The following is a 20,716-nucleotide window of genomic DNA, read 5'->3' as shown; positions in this document are numbered from 1 at the left end:
CTGTTATTTTGCTATGGTTCATTGTTCTTAGTTTCAAATGCATTCCATTATAGCACAGTGATAAAAATATATAGTATTTCTGCTATTAAAATGCATGTTGAATACATTTTCTTTAATCATAATTCATATGGATTTTTCTCGCACATACTGTTGGATACTAGCCTAGGGAATACACTAAGCTACAAAAAAAGCCTCTATTAGAGTTTGGGGCATTGGAGAGTAAATGGAGTTACCTTTTGTTCATCAACTGCAGATTTCTAGCACTTTCTGTTTGTGTTGCCATTTCCTGGTGGAAAGGTGATATTTTATTTGGCTCGCTCATGATTTGTGTGCAATTGGGAACATTTTTCTTGTTGGAATGGAGCAAGGGAAAGAATTTCTCTATTTATTTTTCTGTGTTCTCTATTGAAATGCTCAATGTCAAAACCACGTTAGTTATAATTGCGCAGAAATAATTAATGGAATACACGTCGACACATATCTACAATATCTTCCCTTTTTTCCCCACATAAAAAGTTCTTTGGTTGTTACTTGACAATCTTTTAGCTTTAATAAGCCAAAAATAAAAATTAGGTTTTAAGTTACAATGTGCAAACAGCTTCTTCATGAAAAGAAACCTTTTTACATTTATTTATTTTTGTCTTGATGCAAGTTCTTTGATCAACAATTGATGAAGTATTTGAAATCTGTTTTTAACCTGTCCTTTTCTAATTCTTAATTTGGTGACTGTTAATGACATTTGAATGAAACTTTGATCATATCCTTTTCATCTCTGAGATTATTCCTTCTCTTTCTAATGTTATGGATACTGAAATGTTATTAATGCTTCATCAACCATTTATCTTGCCACGTGTGCAGTCAGTTGTATGAACAGAATGGATGTATTCATAAGACAGGAGCAGAATTAGGCCATTTGGCCCATTGAGATTGTTCCACCATTTGATCATGGCTGATCTACATTTCTTTCTCAACCCCATTCTCCTACCTTCTCCCTGTAACATTTGACACCCTGAATAATCAAGAACCTTTCAATCTCTGCTCAAAAATACCCATGACGGCCTCCACTGCCATCTGTGGCATTGAATTCCACACATTTAGCACCCTCTGGTGAAATAAATTCCTCCTCATCTCCGTTCTGTAGGTACACATGTTTAATCTGAGGCTGGTCCTCGACTCTCCTACTACTGGTGTTCTATCATACCTGTCATTTATTAAATTTCTCATGAATTATAATTTATATATTGTATGAAAAACATAAATCTTTTTAAAAGTCTGATTTATCCAAAACAAAATATTGAAGATGTGAAATGAAATTTGAAATGAAGGGCAGCTTTGGGTTCACTGATGGGTGTACAGATCTTCACTGGCGGGTATATGGAATGAGCTGACAGAGGAAGCAGTTGAGGGCAGGTACTATAACATGATTTAAATGACATTTGGACAGGTGCATGGATGGTTTAGTTTTTGTCACATGTATTGAGATAGTGAAAAGCTTTTGTTTGCCTGCTATCCGGTCAAAGAAAAGACTATACATGATTATAATCTGGGCGGCACGGTGGCGCAGGGGTAGAGTCACTGCCTTACAACGAATGCAGCGCCGGAGACTCAGGTTCGATCCTGACTACGGGTGCCATCTGTACGGAGTTTGTACGTTCTCCCCGTGACCTGCGTGGGTTTTCTCCGAGATCTTCAGTTTCCTCCCACACCCCAAAGACGTACAGGTATGTAGGTTAATTGACTGGGTAAATGTAAAAATTGTCCCTAGTGTGTGTAGGATAGTGTTAATGTGCGGGGATCGCTGGGCGGCGCGGACTTGGTGGGCCCAAGGGCCTGTTTCCGCGCTGTATCTCTAAATCTAAAAAAAATCTAAATCTAATCACGCCATATACAGTGTACAGATAAAGGGTACAGCAGTTAGTACAAGTCTGATTAAAGACATTAAACATTAAAGAGAGGAAAGGTTTAGAGGGATATGGGCCTAACATGGGCAGGTGGGACTAGTGTAGCTGGGGTATCTAGAGTGGCATAAGCAAGGTGGGCCAAAGGCCCTGTTTCGATGGTGTATGACTCTATGTTAGGCAGCATCTGAAGGGAGAGAGACAGAATTAATGGTTCAGGTCAATGAATGTCTATGAAAATGTTGCAATGTCTTTTACTGATAGGTTCGCAGCTGAGTCCAAAGGGTACGATGCATTTAGATGAAAGATGAACTACTGTTCCTCAAGCTTATTAGGACTTTCAGTGAAACACTCTTGGAGATAAAGAACACTACAGTTGAAATTCTAGACTTGATATTTTAGCTTGTCTGTTCCTTTATTTGTCTTGCATCATACTAATTTTTCTACTTAACTTTGCACCCAAAAACCCAGAGAGAACGTACAAGCTCTGTTCTGGGACCCTGGCGCTGTAAGGCAGAAATTCTGCTGCTGTGCTGCTGTGTCACCTTTAGGTGGTATCAGGAAATTAGCGATTTATTCCACTATTTGCACTAAATTGCAAGAAGTGAACTGGACAGTGTAAATGTAATCATTTTGATAAAGAACACAGAGCAGTAAGTAGTGCAGACAGGAAAATAGCATTACAGGTCCACTACTGATTTTCGGCAACTGGTTGTCTGGCACATCATTTAATCTGGACAAAATTAAGAGCACACTTGAAATCCACCCCAGAAGTCCCCCCGAAAATGTGGCACCTAGGCCGGGTGAGGTAGCCATTCATTGCCTCATCGGGACATCTGTGGCCGACCGGCGGATTGAATTCGCCACCTGCAGCCGGGGCTCAGGAACTGCGGCCCGGCAGGAGCCAACAGATCAGTTCCAATAGCTGACTTCCACGACTGATGTTGTGAGCTGGAATCTCGGCTCTTCGGAGGTCTAGATAGACCATTCCGTTACCATTGGACTCCTCTCGGAGGCCCTGCCCACTGTTGGACCGGTAAAACGGATAATCCAGAAAGGCTCTGGACTGGATGTTGGAAAATTGGTGGTGGACCTGTACAAAAATATTGTTTAAGTGACAGGACAAAGCTGTAGTAGTTAGATTCCAGTACAGGTAAGCATGAAGTCATCAATTTTGGACTAAATAGAGCAAGCCTAAAGAAAACTTAGCTAAGTGTTAAATTTGTGACTTTTACTCATCAAGATATAAAGAAGTTTGAAATAGTTAAATAGACTGTGGGTCTAATTCAGTCTTGAACTCGCTGAATAGCAGAGCAATCTCAAGGAGCTGAGTGCTCTGTTTGATTTTTATTTTCTTATGTTATGCTGGAGCATGGAAAATAAAGTTAATGGTTTATTTTCCTATTTTAGAGCCCCGCAGGAAATCAGAAATGAGTAGAAACAAAGAACCACAGATGCTGGTTTATACCAAAGATAGACACAAAGTGCTGAGTAACTCAACGGGTCAGGCAGCATCTCTGGAGAAAAAGATGGGTGACGTTTTGGGTCAGGACCCTTACTCAGACAGTGGATGTTGATGGGGAGAAAAGCTGTATGGATTGTGATGCTTCTCTCAGCATCCATAGTGAAATTACTTGGCAACACCTGCTGAGGTGAAGAAAAGCAGTCACCTATCCTTGTCCTCCAGGGATGCTGCCTGACCCTAGTGCTGAGCTGTGCTGTTATTCCAACACTTTGTGTCTTTTTTTTAAGTAAGTCAGTTTTTTCCTATGGAAGTGTGAATGCACTTTCAGAAACAAGTGGGGGTAGAGTGATAGATAAAATAAATAAATGCACCAATCTTTTTCTGCAATCATGTGAAATTGCTGTTTGGCACCATATCTGCTTTCTTTTATTCTGAATGCTCAGGAACTTAACACGATTATGGTTTGAAAGTTAATTTTATGAATTACTTAAGTGGAACCAAATTTCAGAACCAGAGTACAAAACTGATCAGCTTGTACAACCAAAAGTGTGTTTCTATCCCTGTTCTGCCTGTCTAGAGTCGTAGAATTGTATGTGTGTATGAGGGACATTTTGGGTGAATTTTATTAATAGCACCAACTTTGCACTATTTCACTGGAATGTTTCACATTTTTATTTGGAAACATTGTTCTTTGTTAGATTTGAATTCCAAAACAAAAGAAGTGACTGATCTTAATGTGTGATTTCCAGATCGGGAGAAGAAAGATACTATCTCTCCAGTAATCTTCAAAATATTGAACAGTGAAAGTAAAAAAGGAAATGCACTGCAGTTCAACGACCCTTTGTGGTCGGCACAGTGGGAGATGGTAAGCATTACACTATTACAGCGTTCATTTCATTTTTGTTAACCCTTGATGCACGTTACTTGCGAATTCTCAAACCAGACAAGAGGATGACTGTATGCGCATCATGAGGATCTATGTATACATTAGCTCAAATATGTGTCTAAATTCACAAATGATCAAAACTGTATTATCTATATTAATTAATCAGCCTAATTTATGTACACCCAATAACCTGGTTGCCTGGGCTGCACGAAGGCACAGCGGTAGAGTTGCTGCCTTATGGCGCTATGGACCCGGTTTCCATCCTTACTACGGGTGCTGTCTGTACGGAGTTTGCATGTTTTCCCCGTGACCTGTGTGGGTTTTCTCCAGGATCTCTCGTTTCCTCCCACACTCCAAAGACGTACAGGTTTGTAGGTTAATTGACTTGGTATAATTGTAAATTGTCCCCAGTGTGTGTAGGATAGTGTTAGTGTGTAGAATAGTTTTAGTGCGCGAGATCGCTGACTTTGTGGGCCGGGTTTATCTCTAAACTAAACTAAACTGTATGTTTTGTAAACAGATAAAAATAATTGTGCTTCCATAGAACATAGAACATATAATATAGAACAGCACAGGACAGGAACAGGCCCTTCTGTTCACTTTCATTTTTGTTAAGGAAGGAACTGCAGATGCTGGTTTACACAAAAAGCTGAAGTAAATCAGTGGGTCAGGCAGCATCTCTGGAGAAAAAAGCCTCCGTGATTAAGAAAGAGAAAAGGAATAGGTGACGTTTCAGGTTGAGACCCTTTTTCAGTTAACCCTTGAAGCACAAGCGACTTGTGAATTCTCAAACTATACACATGTTATAGGAAAGATGTTGTCAAGCTTGAAAGGATTCGGAGAGGATTTACATGGATGTTGCCAGAACAAGAGGGTGTGAGCTATAGGGAGAGGTTGAGTAGGCTGGGTCTCTATTCCTTGGAGTGCAGGAGGATGAAGAGTGATCTTACAGAGGTGTATAAAATCATGAGAGGAATAGATCGGGTAGATGCACAGAATCTCTTGCCCATAGGGGTTTCGAGGTCCATAGGGCATAGGTTCAAGGTGACGGGGAAAAAATTAGTAGGAATTCGAGGAGTAACTTTTTCACACAAAGGTTGTGGATGTATGGAACAAGCTGCCAGAGGAGGTATCCCAACATTTAAGAAATAGAGACTATCCCAACGTTTAAGAAACAGTTAGACAGGTACATGGGTAGGACAGGTTTGGAGGGATATGAACCAAGTGCAGACAGGTGGGACTAGTGTATCATATCATCATATCATATCATATATATACAGCCGGAAACAGGCCTTTTCGGCCCACCAAGTCCGTGCCGCCCAGCGATCCCCGTACATTAACACTATCCTACACCCACTAGGGACAATTTTTACATTTACCCAGCCAATTAACCTACATACCTGTACGTCTTTGGAGTGTGGGAGGAAACCGAAGATCTCGGAGAAAACCCACCCAGTGTAGCTGGGACATTGTTGGCCGGTGTGGGCAAGTTGGGCCAAAGTACCTGTTTCCACACTGTATCACTCTGTGACTATGAAGCTATGGTGACAAACACACTGTATCACTCTATGACTACGACTCTATGGTGAAATGTATACAGGAATTGTTATAACCACGGAGGCTCTTTTTGCCTTAAAGAGCCCCCGTGGTTATAACAATTCCTGTACACATTTCAGGATTCATGTTGCAGCTTGTCATCATAAACAGAGGCACAGAAGCACTTCAGACCATGGATCCCCATGTTCCCAAACTCTTAGTGTTCCCAAGATAGACACAAAATGCTGGTAACTGCAGGTCAGGCAGCATCTCTGGAGAAAAGGAATAGGTGATGTTTCGAGTGGAACCCTTCCTCAGACTGTTCCCAACCTTGTCTTCCAACCCTGGCTCAGGACACACACCAACACACGACATCAAATGCAATCCATCTGATGGCAAATGTGGATCTATAGATAGTAAATCAGTAAATAATGAGGACTTGGTGTACATGCCAGATGGAGAGTGCAGCAAAGATTCATCAGACTGGTGACAATGATCCAGGGATAGTGGGTTTGCTATGTGAAGAGACATTCAATAGACACACTAAATTCTGAAGATTGAGAGGTAATTTCATTGAAGCATACGAGGGCAATGGAGGGGACCCTGCGGCAGCCTGGGGCTAACCTGGATCAGGAGCCGCTGCAGTACATTGACAGGACCGGACTTTGGAGTTTTTGTAAATGGTGCCAAAATATGGTGACTTGTCTATGCAAGAAGAATTTCACTGTGCTGTGCACCGGTGACAATAAATTGAATAATTGAACCATTGGTGAATTGCACACCATTGAATCATTGAACCATTGAAATTCTTAAAGGACCTTACAGACTTGAAGCAGAGAGAATGCTTCCCTTGGCCAAGGAGTCTGAGATCGTCAGTTTGAGATTGTGGGATCGGCTATTTACAACTGACATCTGGAGACAAATCTTCACTGGATGGGCAACCAAGGAGGTCCATCCAGCTACGTTGTTGCTTTCATTAAAAATGCATTTCTGGACTAGAAGAGAACCAAGGATTATGGAACTGAGGTAGCAGATCACCGATAATCTTAACAGATGACAGAGCAATCTCGAAGGCTATTTCTTTTGCTTTTAATTAAAATGATTCCATTATATTCTACTAGAACATATTGAGCACTAATAGTTTTTAACACCTGTGGTCATGCATCTTATGACTGATGTATGCAATTGATGCCATCTGTAATAGGTCTACTGTTTGTACATGTTTTAAGCATTTCCTGATGCCTTGTACACCTTAAAATGAAACCTGTGTGCACTTAAACTTTGTGTGATGATATATTAAGTTTAAAACATATGCTCACTGAACTTCTTAAACATTTTGCTACAATTACATTTCCGGTCTTCTGTAGCAGCTGAAGATCTGATGTACAGTATCTAACAGTGGACTAAATTGAAAGCTTAGCAAATGAATTGTGTCTACAATATGTATTGTTGTGACTTTGAATGAGCCACATGGAGACAGAAGTATTTGATGTGAAAGGTCTTTATTTAGCAAACAAAAATAGACACAGGGGAGACCCGGCAGAGGAAACTCTCCAGGATGAATCTTTCAGTAGAATATAGAGAATATAGAAGAGTACAGCACAGGAACAGGCCCTTCAACCCAGAATGTTCGTGCAGAACATGATGCCAACTTAAACTGATTTCATCTGCCTGTACATGATCCATATCCCTCTATTTCCTGCACTTCCATGCGCCTATCTAAACGCCTCTTAAAAGCCACCATCATACCTGCCTCCATCACCACCCTTGGCAATGCATTCCAGGCCACCACCACTCTCCACGTACAACAAAATTGCTTCACACATCTCCATTAAACTTTCTCCCTCTCACCTAAAAGCTGTGGCCTCTCATGTTGGACATTTCCACTCTGAGAAAACGTTCTGACTGTCTATCCTATCTATGCCTCTCATAATTTTATGTTGACGTTATCAATATATATATTATGAATCTCACTGATCTCAACAGTACATGGAGGTTTCATACTCTTTAAGCACAAAAAGTGCTTAGCTGCAGTTTCAATAGTGTAAACAGTTTATCTCAATATTCTCGGTGTAGACATGCGACTCCATAGAACTACATATTTACAATGGGAGCACGTCTTGGCTAACAAGTACAGTTCTGCATATTCAAACACCTTTTTTGAATCAAAGCTTCTAAAACATCATTATTTTTCCACTATAATGGTATTTATTCAAGCAACAATCTTCATCCTAGATTGAAGATTGTTTTTCATTTGCATTTGGCTGCAACCCCCATAATCTCAAGGGATATCACCCACCTATCAATCCTTACATTACCCTAGCAGATTATTGTTCTAGATTAGTCATCAAGACTCAATAGTGTTTTAATGTCTTATGCAGCAGAACGGAACAATAACATTCTTACTTGTTTCTCACAGCACCACAGGCTTGTAAATGTATTACCCAATAGATAATATGATAAACAAACAAAAAAAAGTTTAACAAAAAAAATATATAGTGCAAAATCAAAGCTCAAAGTCAAAGGGGTTATGGGGAGAAGGCAGGAGAATGGGGTTGGGAGGGAATGATAGATCAGCCATGGTTGAATGGCAGAGTAGTTTTGATGGGCCAAATGGCCTAATTTTGTTCCTATAACTTATGAAATCCCTAGTGCAACACAGGCAGTTCATAGTTCAGAGTTTAGTTGAAGTTCATAGCATGCAATAGCCTGATGGTTGTTGGGAAGAAGTTGTTACACAACCTGAACATTACAGTTTTCATATTCCTGATGGCAGGAATGAAATCACACTGTGGCCAGGGTGGTATGGGTCTCTGATGATGCTGGCTGTCTTTTTGAGATGCTTGCACCTCCAATGACCCCTTTGATGTGGGGAGGTCAGTACCCGTGATGGACTGGGCAGTTATCACCACTTTTTGTGATCTCCTTTGTTCCTGGGCATTCGAGTTGCGATACCATGCGGCGTTGCAACTAGTCGGTATACTCTGTACAGTACACCTGTGGAAGTTCAAGAGTGCACTCGTTGACATACTGAATCTCCTCAATCTTCTCAGGAAGTAGAAGCATTGATGGAGCTTTCTTTATGATTGTTTCAATGCGCTTGGTCCAGTTAGATCTTCAGAGATATATGCACACCTAGGAACATGAAGTTGTTGACTCTTCCCACCACTGACCCGTTGATGAAGACATTATTGTCGTTTCTCGGTCTTTCTCTTCTAAAGTCAACAGTCAGTTCCTGGGTTTTACTGACGGAGAGCAAGGTTGTTGTTCTGGAACCATCCAATCAGATGGTTAATTTACCTCCTATACTCTGACTCATGATTGTCTGTAATTCGTCCAAAAACTGTGGTGTCATCAGTGAATATAAAGATGGAGTTGGAACTATATCTGGCTACACAGTCACGGGATAGACACAAAAAGCTGGAGTAACTCAACGGGACAGGCAGCATCTCTGGAGAGAAGGAATGGGTGATGTTTTGAGTTGAGACTCTGCTTCAGACCCGTCTCGACCCAAAATGTTACCCATTCCTTCTCTCCAGAGATGCTACCTGTCCCGCTGAGTTACTCCAGTTTTTTGTGCTTATCCTCATTTTAAACCAGCATCTACAGTTCCTTCCTACACGGTCATGGGTATAGCGTAAGTAGAGCAGGGGGCTGAGCACAGTCTTGAGATGCCTTTGAGCTGATGGTTGTCAAGGAGGAAGAATTGCTGCCAATTGATTGTCATTGACGTTGATGTAAAAGTATTATTACTCAAAAACTGAAAAATAACCCAGATGCTATACCTAAAATTCTACGAGTAGTGAGGAATTTGATCCTTCATTAATGAAGATTAATGTAACATCACCAGATTATATTAATTTTTTTAACATTTATCAAGAATAACCTATTTAATAAGCCTTGATAAATAACCAACTATAGGGGGCAATGCTACTTTTTATACTTTATAGCAAATACTTCTGATGACATTTTGCAATGACTGGGGTTTTTTTGCCCCAACCTCTGGCATTCTCCTTCACCTGTTCTTTATCTGATCTGCACCATTACTGATGAAGCTCAATTGAATGTAAGCTGCTCGAGAATGCACAGTGTATGCCACTGCATATCTGAGCCTCATTATTCCTTGATACCAAATATTTTAAGCTACAATGTGTGAGTATCAGAGGATGTCACCATGACATTTAATATTGTTAAAGAAAATGAATCAAAACAATTCTGCAAGCTTTGTGTTAACCTACAATAGCAAATGAACTGAGAATACCAAACAACTTGAATCAAAAACCATGAAATTTATAACAATATTATATGGCCAATAAGCATTGGTCTGGAAAAGCAATCTTATTTCTTGACTAATATTTGGAAGCATTATAATTCATTATTTTGGTTAATCAACAACATGCTTTTGAAAGAAGACACAGTATTGCAGTAACTCAGCAGGTTAGGCAGCATCTCTGGAGAACATGGAAAGGTGACGTTTGGTCAGGACCCTTCTACTTATCAAAAACTCTCCTCACCTGTATCAACCTATTACCTGCCAGGCTTTGACCTGCCCCTCCTCTCTTCCAGGTTTCTTTCCCCTTCCCCCCACAATCAGCCTGAAGGAGGGTCTCGACCCAAAGCATCAACTATCCGTGTTCTCCAGAGATGCTGCCTGACCCGTTGTGTTACTCCAGCGCTTTGTGTTTTATTTGTATATCAGCATATGCAATTTCTTGTTGCTAAATTTGCCTTTGAATGCAGATTCTTATCAAAATGCACCAAAATGCTTATATATTCAGAGATTCTACAATCAAATTATAAAAGCAGATATATTGCTGGCTCATATGGGGATGTTGAATTTTTTTAGTCATAGGGTCATGCAGTGTGGGAACAGGACCTTTGGCCCAACTTGTCCACACCGATCTACATGTCCCATTTGGCCATATCCCCCAAAACCTGTCCTATCCATGTACCTGTCCAAATGTTTCATAAATGTCACAATAGTACCTGCCTCAAACAGCTCTGGCAGCTCGTTCCATACACGCACCAACCTCTGTGTGAAAAAGTTACCCCTCAGATTCCTATTAAATTTTTCCTCTCTCACCTTAAACCTATGCCCTCTTGTTCTTGATTTGAGAGTTTACCCAATCAATTCCTTTCATGACTTTGTACACCTCTATAAGATCACCCCTGATCCTCCTGCGTTCCAAGGAATAGAGTCCTCGCCTGCTTAAGCTTTCCCTATAGCGTAGGCCCTCGAGTCCTGGCCACATCCTCGTAAATCTTTTCTGCACCATTTTCTGCAGCATTGATATTGGAGACAGTCCAGAGTTAGACTTGTGCTGCCTGATGTCCAGTACTTGCCACAATTTACAAGGCAAGTAATTAGAAAGTGCAAGGACAAGCATGGGGTCAGATGAAAACCGAAGCACTCCACAGCCAAAGTAAAAACTTATTGTAATCTATTGTTTCTTATCCCAGACATATTTAAACCGAATGGTTGAACTTTGAGGCAATGGCATAAATCAGTGGAAGTTCAATTTATAAAACATTATTTCATCTTAGTGAATATTTTCCATACCTGACTGATTAGTTGCAGAAATGGAATAGACCAACAATGATCTCCACAGAAATAAAACAATATGGAAACCAGATATATTTTTTCTTCAGTTGCTAAACTAGAAAGAAAAGACAGAGATATTTCTGATTTACCTTCAGGATATATTCAGAGATTCTGCAATCAAATTATAAAAGCAGATATATTGCTGGCTCATATGGGGATGTTGAAATCTTTGAGTTATAGGGTCATACAGTGTGGGAACAGGACCTTTGGCAAGAAGGAAGTGAACAGGTCTCGATCAACAGCAACCACTTTTACAGCCCACTGGATAAATAATCCATCTTCAGTGAAATAGATATTCAGAAGCGAAATATGATGTTTAGGTTTAGGTTTATTAATATCAGGTGTGCCAAGAAACAGTGAAAAGTTTTTGTTTCCATAGTTTCAATCGAATCAGATAATATTATAGCTGGATACAATCAAACTAAACACGACAGGTAGAGCAATGAGAAAAGCATCAGAGTGCAGAAAAATAGTTTGGCAGCATTGTTGAGTAACAGTTAAAGAGGAAAGGTCATATGGCTACTTATTTATTGTAATGCATGTGGCTAAGAGCAGGGTTCTACACCAATGGCAGAAATATGGGAACTTCAAACAGTAAATGGGAACTTCATCAGCAATATATAGAAAGAGTTCTGCATTGCTGGAAAGCCCAAGATAATTATTACTGTGTACTTTTTAAATTGACAATCTAAGTGAATGAGGAACATTTTCTCAACAGATCATGTTCAGATCAATAAGGTACTTGGATCATCGGGTTGAATATGACAAATTCAATTACATTTTCTTGTATCAACAGCTAGCAAGGATGGAAGAATACTTGTACTAAATTTTAAACACGTTTGCATATTTACAAATAAGTATCTTTAACTCTTGACTAGATCAAGTGGACCCGTTGGGCCCAAACCTCTCCTGCATTGGTGCAGCACCGTCTCCACCCCCTCCCCTCTCGAACCTGGTGCTCTGGTACAATTAGGCAGCAACTCTACCGCTGCGCCACCAGGCTGCCCATTAATTGTGGATGATGCACTACTTCCACTGCTTTTGCAGGGCCTCTGTGTAGTTCCAGTGCATGGATTCTGTTCTCAGTACCATCCTAAATGCTCCATCTGACTTTGGGTGACCATGGATCAGACAATCCCCGGAGTTAGTAGGGTTATCACATTTCCCTCAAGAAGGCTTTGAGCACATCCTTGAAATTCTTTACCTATTCACCTGGTAATTTCTTCCCATGACTGGAGCTCAGAGTAGAGCTTCTGTTTAGGGAGTCTGGTGTTGGGCAATTGAGCAAAGTGGTGTCCTATTTGGCTGCCTGGGTGTGACTGGGGTTTCAGTGCTTGAATTATTGAATCTGGGAAAGGATGGTTTGCTTGTCCTTCCAATGAGTTTGGAGGTTTAGGGTGCCAGTGTTGTTGGTATTTTTCCATTGCCTTGAGGTGCCTGCTGCAGATATTCCAAGTCTCAGTAATATGTGGGAGCTGATGGAGCTCTGCTGTCCAGTCAACTGAGACATCACCCATTGTCGGATCGAACCTGGGTCTCTGGCTCTGTAAGTCAGCAACTCTACCACCCCCTTTGATCTCTTATTTTCACACCTTACTCTTCCATATCTCCATGTTTCCCTCTCCCCTGACTCTCAATCTGAAGAAGGGTCTTGACCCAAAATGTCGCCCATTCCTTCTCTCCAGAGATGCTGCCTGTTCCGCTGAGTTACTCCAGTATTTTGTGTCTTTCCTTACAAAACATTCAGGATTCCTTTTGACTAGCATTTCTTGAGATAAAAGGTAGATGGTTGGATTGGATTCTCTCCTTCCTATTAAAGATCGCGTTTTCCAAATCGGGGAATGTGTGGTCACAGGTAAGCTGTTGTTAAATCAGTGTAGCATGAGGTACCTGCTCAGCATGATATGAGCAGCCAACATGACACACATGCCACTGTGCTCTCCAATGTACTGAAAAGTATGAGTCACACTTTAACTGTGCACTCACAAATGAAAATAGAAACAAGTTGGCATTTAATGTGTCAAGTAAAGGGCCTGTCCCAGTCGGGCAATTTTTAAGACGACTGCCGGTGACTAGGCTGTCGCCGCACGTCCGCCGGGGTGTCGCGGGCATGGTCATGAGTCGTCTCCAATGAGTCGTAGCAGTTCCCAGGTCGTCGCGGAAATTGTATTCTGTTCGAAATTTTTCGGCGACAGCTGGCTTGACGCCAATAATCGTAGCTCGTCGTCTCCTATCGTGGGCGCTGTCGTAGGTTGTCGCCAGGTTGTCGCCAGGTGAATTTGGTTGTCGCCGGTGCTGATCCATCTTTTATAAGAATTTTGTTTGTTTGAACAAAGTAAATTTTGGACATTTTGACCAAAGATTGATGTTTGAAGTTATTGTATTTCAGAGTAGTTTCTCATGGCATCTCTTTCAAATATTTTAATTTCATTCATTTGGACCAATAAAACAAAATAAAACAAAATAAAACAAAATCAAATAATTTAATTTCAGATGCTGGTTAAACCGAAGACAGACACAAAAAACTGTAGTCAGGCAGCATCTCTGGAGAAAAGGAATAGGTGACTTTTGAAGAAGGGTCTCGACCCAAAACGTTACCGATTCCTTTTCTCCAGAGATGCTGCCTGGCGCGTTGAATTACTCCAGCTTTTGTGTCTGTCTCAGGTGTATAGGTTAATTGGCTTCAGTAAAATTGTAAATTGTCCTTAGTATGTAGGACAGTGCTAGTGTATGGGATGATCGCTGGTCGGCGCGGACTCCGTGAGCCGAAGGGTCTGTTTCCACGCTGTATCTCTGAAGTCTACTTGTCCCAAAATGACCACTTTGCGTAAAGCGGGAAATCTTCATTCTTTCATGGGTCAGGAAAGTATCGCGAATGAGCACCTTGTGTGGATCGACGTTGCTGTTGAATAGTTTTTTCCCATGTGTATTTGTCATGCAAAGCGGCCGAGCAGAGCATGGCAGTCACTTGTGTAGGTGTGTAATGGTCAATTCTAGATGATCTTGGCATATATCCGCCCTCGGGAAATGAAACAAAGACATGCTGCATCCGAGTGATAATTCTATCCGCCCACAATTGTCAAATGGATGACTATTGTGTGAAATTGGAACTGTGTTTTCTTCTACAATCCTCGTGCCTTTTTTGTGAGATAGATATACTGACTCGTACCATTTTCTTATCGTGCGTCACCGGTTGTCGTAGCTTGCCGTTGCCTAGGTGGTAGGTTGTCGTAGCTTGTTGTAGCTTGTCGTAGCTTGTCGTAGGCAGTGTCGTGGTCATTGTCGTAGACATTGTCATAGGGTTAATAAAATCAAAGATTTTTCGACGATCTGCTACGACTTTGACAGTCACCGGCAGTCGCCTTAAAAATCGCCTTTAGGCTCCAAGCATCCTAATTCTGTGTCCTAAATCTTATTGTTACATTTAACTTGGTTTTACATTAATTTTCAGAGCATGTCATAGAAGCTTAGTTTTGTTTAGTTTAGTTTAGAGATGCAGCGTGGAAACAGGCCCTTTGGCCCACTGAGATCACGCCAACCATCCATACATTAGTTCTATGTTATCCCACTTTCACATCCTATGCACTCAGGGCAGTTTACAGAAGCCAATTAACCTACAAACCTGCATGTCTTTGGAATGTGGGAGGAAACTGGAGCACCCGGAGGAAACCCCCGTGGTCACAGGGAAAACGTACAAACTCCACACTTAGTCACGTCACGATTGTCGTAACCCTAGTCATGATTAAACCCAGGTCTCTGGGGCTCTGAGGCAGCAGCTTTACTGCTGCATCTCTCTGCCACACCCTCAGCTGATGGTAGTTTGACGTTCCATTGCCATCTTATTGAATCTTAACCATAATTTGCAAAACTCAAGTCATACCCTGCGCAAAACTTGTTTCCCTGGATCTTCCAGCAAACCAATAGTTAAAACTAACAATTACTTCCACCCCATGCTAGCTATATGACAGTGTAACCTCAGGGTCATTTCCCCACTCCCTGCTCTGAAATCAAATTGTCTGCCAAGGAGTTTAAAAAAATGTACTGATTCTATTATTGCAGTTACAAATAGACATCCACTAACTTAATAAATCAGCAAGCAGTATCAAACATTCACGGAGAACAAAGTGACAAATGCTGACATATAATCTGGTGAAGGCTTTAATGGCTTAATGTTTCCCCTTCCCTCCCCCCACCAAAGGCTGATCTGTGAACTTGTATGGGAAATAGGTATGAAATATCTGTTCAGTCTAATAGACACAGAGAGGCAGCTTGGGGTGTTGCACTTAAAGAAGTATGCTATTTCATCAGTTAATCAGATTGACTGCAAGTAATTACCTCCCATTTACATCTCAATTAATCATAATTGTTAATTTGAAATTATCCATTTACAGTACTTAAAAGGGGATGTGGTAAATAATTTAATTCATACATCTTCTCTTGATGTTAAAAGCACGATATTATCAAATCCAAGACTTAAGGTATCATACGAGGTTTATTTTCTCCGGTGCAAAATAGGGCTTGCATTCAGTTTGTTCAGAGGTGGTTTCATCAATCACAACATGTTGTTTGAAGCATTGCGCGATTTAGCAATCACTGTCATTGACACTTAACTGACAGTTTCACAATTTTGTTATCTGGACTCTGAAATATGTTGTACAGCATTTTAAACTCAAAGTGGCAGAAGAACCTTGTGTCATTCTGTAATTTAGATTTGTAATCTTTCTGCCTCTATATATGTATAAAGTATTGCAATTTAAGAATGCTTTCAAACTTTCATAATAACTGCACATTTTTTAAATGAGCTTCTCAATGAAAGTCACAGTGCCAGAAGTTAGGATTTCAAGCCACATGTTAGGAACACATGCTGCGATGCAAGCCATGCAGGATTTTAAAAAAAATCTGCCAAGCTTGTGTATGTAAAGATGTAACTTGAGCCCAGACCCGGAGCTGTGCCCTGTGGTACACAGACTGCTGTTTCTGCCGCTGTACCAGTGTGAAAGAAACGAACAAGCCCCAACCTGACACTGTATTTTGTAATAATTAATTTACTTTAACCATGGTGATAAAAAGATCCTTTGTGTCTTTGTACAACAGAAACTTAATGGAAAAGATCGAACTCTTGCCGATTATATTAGGACCTGTTTAAAGAATATGATGCTGGTTTCATTTCAGCCTTTGAAGCCATACATCTCCAAGTCCCATCTGTTTCCCTCGTGATGATTTTATTTATTAATATTTCCCAACCAGCTTCATTGACTATTGTTCCGCACTAACAGAAGGAGAATTAAATTGGTCATTCAGAGCCGAGGGAAACATTCATTTTGGCCTACATGCCATATTTCCCTTGCTTTTCTAAGAAAGTTCCAGGAATAACTACTCAGCATAGATTTGTTTTGTTTAAAAAAACCAGCAATGTCAGGAGAGCTATTAGACTGCTTATCTGTCTTTCTACTTTGGCACATGAATACTCCCAACTCAGCAGGCCATGTGTCAAATCTATCACTTGATGTGTCAGCAACCATAATTCCCTCTTTTGTCACCAATTTTGACCAAAGGATGAAAAATTGCTGTCACACGCTGGCAAAATTATTGTAGAAAAGGGCAAGCCTGTCTTCAGGTGTAAGCCAAGGTGAAACACACAGAAACTCTCTTCAGATTAGGTCTGAGCTAAAAGAATATTGATCTGTGTGCAGAAAATTGTTGATCCCTGGGAATAGGAGATGACAAATTGTGGCACACAGAGAAAAAAAAATCGAGTCTCTCCAAGGACATTCCAGATGTACTTTGTTCACTGGAAGTATCTGTTTAGTATTAGTAGAATCTACTTGCCCCCAGCAGGATTGTGTGTGGCTTCTGCCAGACGTTTTTTTTCCTGCAACTTTCCATTTCAGTCTCATTTTCTCATCGCTTTCTTTGGCTTACTTTTATGCGGGTTTAAAAAAAATGTTAAGCATTTATCTAATTGTAAGGCATATTTATTAAGAAAGAACTAAAATCTTGCTTCATTGTAAATTCGAGAACATTACTTGGTGGGAGTATTTTAAAATAAAATGCAAGTGATAATTAAAATGCAATGATTATACATTGCCACACTAAAATAATCAGGAACCATTATTGATTAATGATGCAGTAATCAAAATGCAATTATCCTCCTTCCTGGTATATCCACTGTTTATTATTTGCAACGCCACATACAGTATAATTTTACTTAATTTTGACCAGGTGCTTTCTATGTACTTAGACAGTAGTATTTTGACTGTACATGTATTTTGCAAATCAAATCTTACAGGATCAGAACCATGGAAGTGATGTATCTTGGGTATTTTGTGTTGATGCCCAAAATGTCAGTGAACAAGCGTTCAGCTATAAAATTTAGTAATGACTGCAGCTGTAATCAATTATGAATTGAATAACAAAAGCCAACCTCTTCCTTTTAAATATTCTTCTGAAAAGTAGACATTAAAAATAATTGTCATATCCAAATGAAAGGGTTCCTTTGCAAAAGGTGAAATGGTGGACAGCATAGTTGAAATATTGTTGTTGAAAGGAGTTGGGACATAATCAGAGGAGCCCCGCGTGATGGAAATGTTTAATTGGCAGAGGGTAGCAGGGACGACAATGGTTTATCTTTTACAATGATAATGAATAATGGATTAATAGTCATTGGGTTTGCAGGATTTAGGCTTTTACTCTGATAAGCCTCCAAATTTGAGAACTGCCTAAATATTTCCTTCTGTGCACATTTACTCTGAGATTCTTATCTAATAATTTGCAAATTTACGATGAACTGAAGGAGTTTTGCAAAACAAAGTGTCCTTTTAGCATCTGCAGCAGAGCAGGTGGGTGACTAGTCTCTTGCAGTGAAGAGGGCAGCAGCCTGGCCCCATAGCAATCCAACACCCACAATGTTATAAAGCAGTTCAGGGCCTGGATGTTCCAGCTTCAATCTATACCGCCCCGTTGGGTTCACCAGCAAACTGGATCAGCTGGCTGCATAGGAAGGAACTGCAGATGCTGGTTTACACCGAAGAATGCTGGAGTAACTCAGCGGATCAGACAGCCTCGCTAGAGAAAAGGAATAGGTGATGTTTCCGGTCGGAACCCTTCTTCAGACTGATTGTTAGAGATGGACAGAATAAAACAGGGCCGGCAATTGATGACCTCAGGAAGAGTGGAGCCTATAATAGCCCATTGTTGGCTGAGGAAGATGTGTTAATGACAGGGATACAAGGAATCCAAACAGTGGAACTTGTAGGATGACTAGGGCGGGGAGGGGGGAGAGGGGAAGGGAGGGGCAGAAATGCCGGAGTTACTTAAAATTTGACAAATCATCGTTCAGAGAGCTGGCAGACACAAAATTCTAGAGTAACTCAGCGGGATAGGCAGCATCTCTGGAGAGAAGGAATGGGTGACGTTTCGGGTCGAGACCCTTCTTCAGACTGATCAGACGAAACGTCACCTATTTCTTCTCTCCAGAAATGCTGCCCGTCCCGCTGATTTACTCGAGCACTTTGTGTCTACTTTCGATTTAAATCAGCATCTGCAGTTCTTTCTTCCACATTCAGACTGCTGGGTTGTAAGTTGCCCAAGCAGCATGAGTTGTTGTTCCTCCAATTTGCGTTTGGCTTCACACTGACAGTGGAGGAGGCCTAGGATGGAAAGGTGGGTATGGGAATGGGAAGGGGAGTTAAAATGCTTGGCAACCGGGAGATCGCATAGGCCAAGGCAGACTAAGCCAAAGTGTTCAGCCCAATGATCGGCAAGTCCACTCTTGGTCTCGCCGATATATAGGAGCCCACACTGGGAACACTGGAAACAGTAGATGAGGTTGGAGGAGGTGCAAGTGAACCTCGGCCTCACCTGAAAGAACTGTCAGGGTCCCTGAATGAAGTCAAGGGAGGAGGTAGTTGATCAGCTGGTTGATGGGCACCAGGGAGGGCATTGCCCAAGTGGCAGCATGAAAGTGTAGGGGCGGTGAGCTTGATAAATGCTAGGTGATGTGTCCTCCATTGTCCCACTGTTCCTTCACCTAGAGAAGGGCACAAACCGTTCTACTAAATGTGCTGTCCACATGTCCAGAGTGTTGCAACACCCTTAAAGCCTGTTCGACCATGGTGTCCAGTGCCATGATAAGCTTCTACGGCAGAAAAGTAGGCTTGGAAAGATGAAGTCAAGGTTGTTCTGGCAGAGCCCATACGTTGGGGGCCTTTTGGCTCTTTGGCGATGGAAGCTGAAACATCAGCCGTCAGCAATGGTTTAGTCTTATTACGGCTGATGTAAAGCTGGCCACTACTGCCATGTTATGGAGGATGCCTGCAGGATCCATGAAATACCATGTGCAAGGTGCAGCAGAGTTCCACCATGTGCCTTTTTCTTCTCATTCAAGCCGTTTGCCAGGCCAACCACTGTACTAAACACCTTGAAGCTCCTGCACGACTCCACAACTTAATCCTCCTGAGGACTTTGTGTGCATATGACTTTGCTGTATTTGCTTTGCTTGTGCCAAATATGATACCAAGATAAACTAATCTCATCAACCTACACATGACCCATATCCTTCCATTCCTTGCATATCCATGTGCCGATATAATAGATTCTTACATGCCACAATTATATCTGCCTCCACCACCACCCCTGTCTGCATGTTCCATTCACTCATCAGCCTCTGTATAAACAATTTTGTCCCACAGATCTCTTTTAATCTTTGCCCCTCTCACCTTAAAGCTAAACCATCTAGTCTTTGACATTTCCACCTGGGAGAAGGGTTCTGACTGTCTACCCTACCTATGCCTCTCTTTAAGTTATATCTCTATGGCATGGTGGTACAGCGGTAGAGTTGCTGCCTTACAGCACTTGCAGCGCCGGACACCCGAGCTCGATCCAGACTACGGGTGCTGTCTGTACGGAGTTTGTATGTTCTCCCCGTGACCATGTGGGTTTTTCCTGAGATCTTCGGTTTCTTCCCACACTCCAAAGACATCCAGCTATGTAGGTTAATCGGCTTGTTGTATGTGTAAATTGTCCCTAGTGTGTGTAGGATAGTGTTACTGTGCGGGGATCGCTGGTTGGCGCGGACTCGGTGGGCGAAGGGCATGTTTCCATGCTGTATCTCTAAATTAAACTAAATTACTTATATCAGGTCTTCCCTCAACCTCTGTGGTTCTCGAGAAAACAAGTCAAGTTTCTCCCACATCTCTTTGTAACTACCACCAATATCAGTTTGTATTTGATCAGTGATGGGATTTTTTTGCTGATTATCCTGACATTGACCACAATTGTCATACTGGGGACCATTATCTAGGATCTTGCTTGCGTTGACCTTCATAAGT

At 41.3% G+C, this 20,716-nt stretch overlaps 1 protein-coding gene across 1 annotated transcript in view; it reads left to right on the top strand.

The window, feature by feature from the left end:
- LOC144595281 (PC3-like endoprotease variant B) overlaps positions 1 to 20,716 on the top strand; it is a 560,764-nt gene that overhangs the window by 191,560 nt on the left and 348,488 nt on the right. The window contains exon 4 of the mRNA XM_078402585.1: positions 4,113 to 4,228. Coding sequence (XP_078258711.1) covers positions 4,113 to 4,228 — 116 coding nt within the window. The remainder of the gene's footprint in view (positions 1 to 4,112; positions 4,229 to 20,716) is intronic.

Source organism: Rhinoraja longicauda, chromosome 7, assembly GCF_053455715.1.
Source record: "Rhinoraja longicauda isolate Sanriku21f chromosome 7, sRhiLon1.1, whole genome shotgun sequence".
Taxonomy (NCBI): domain Eukaryota; kingdom Metazoa; phylum Chordata; class Chondrichthyes; order Rajiformes; family Arhynchobatidae; genus Rhinoraja; species Rhinoraja longicauda.
The sequence above is the reverse complement of the archived record's forward strand: the minus strand, read 5'-3'. Positions and strand labels throughout refer to the sequence as shown.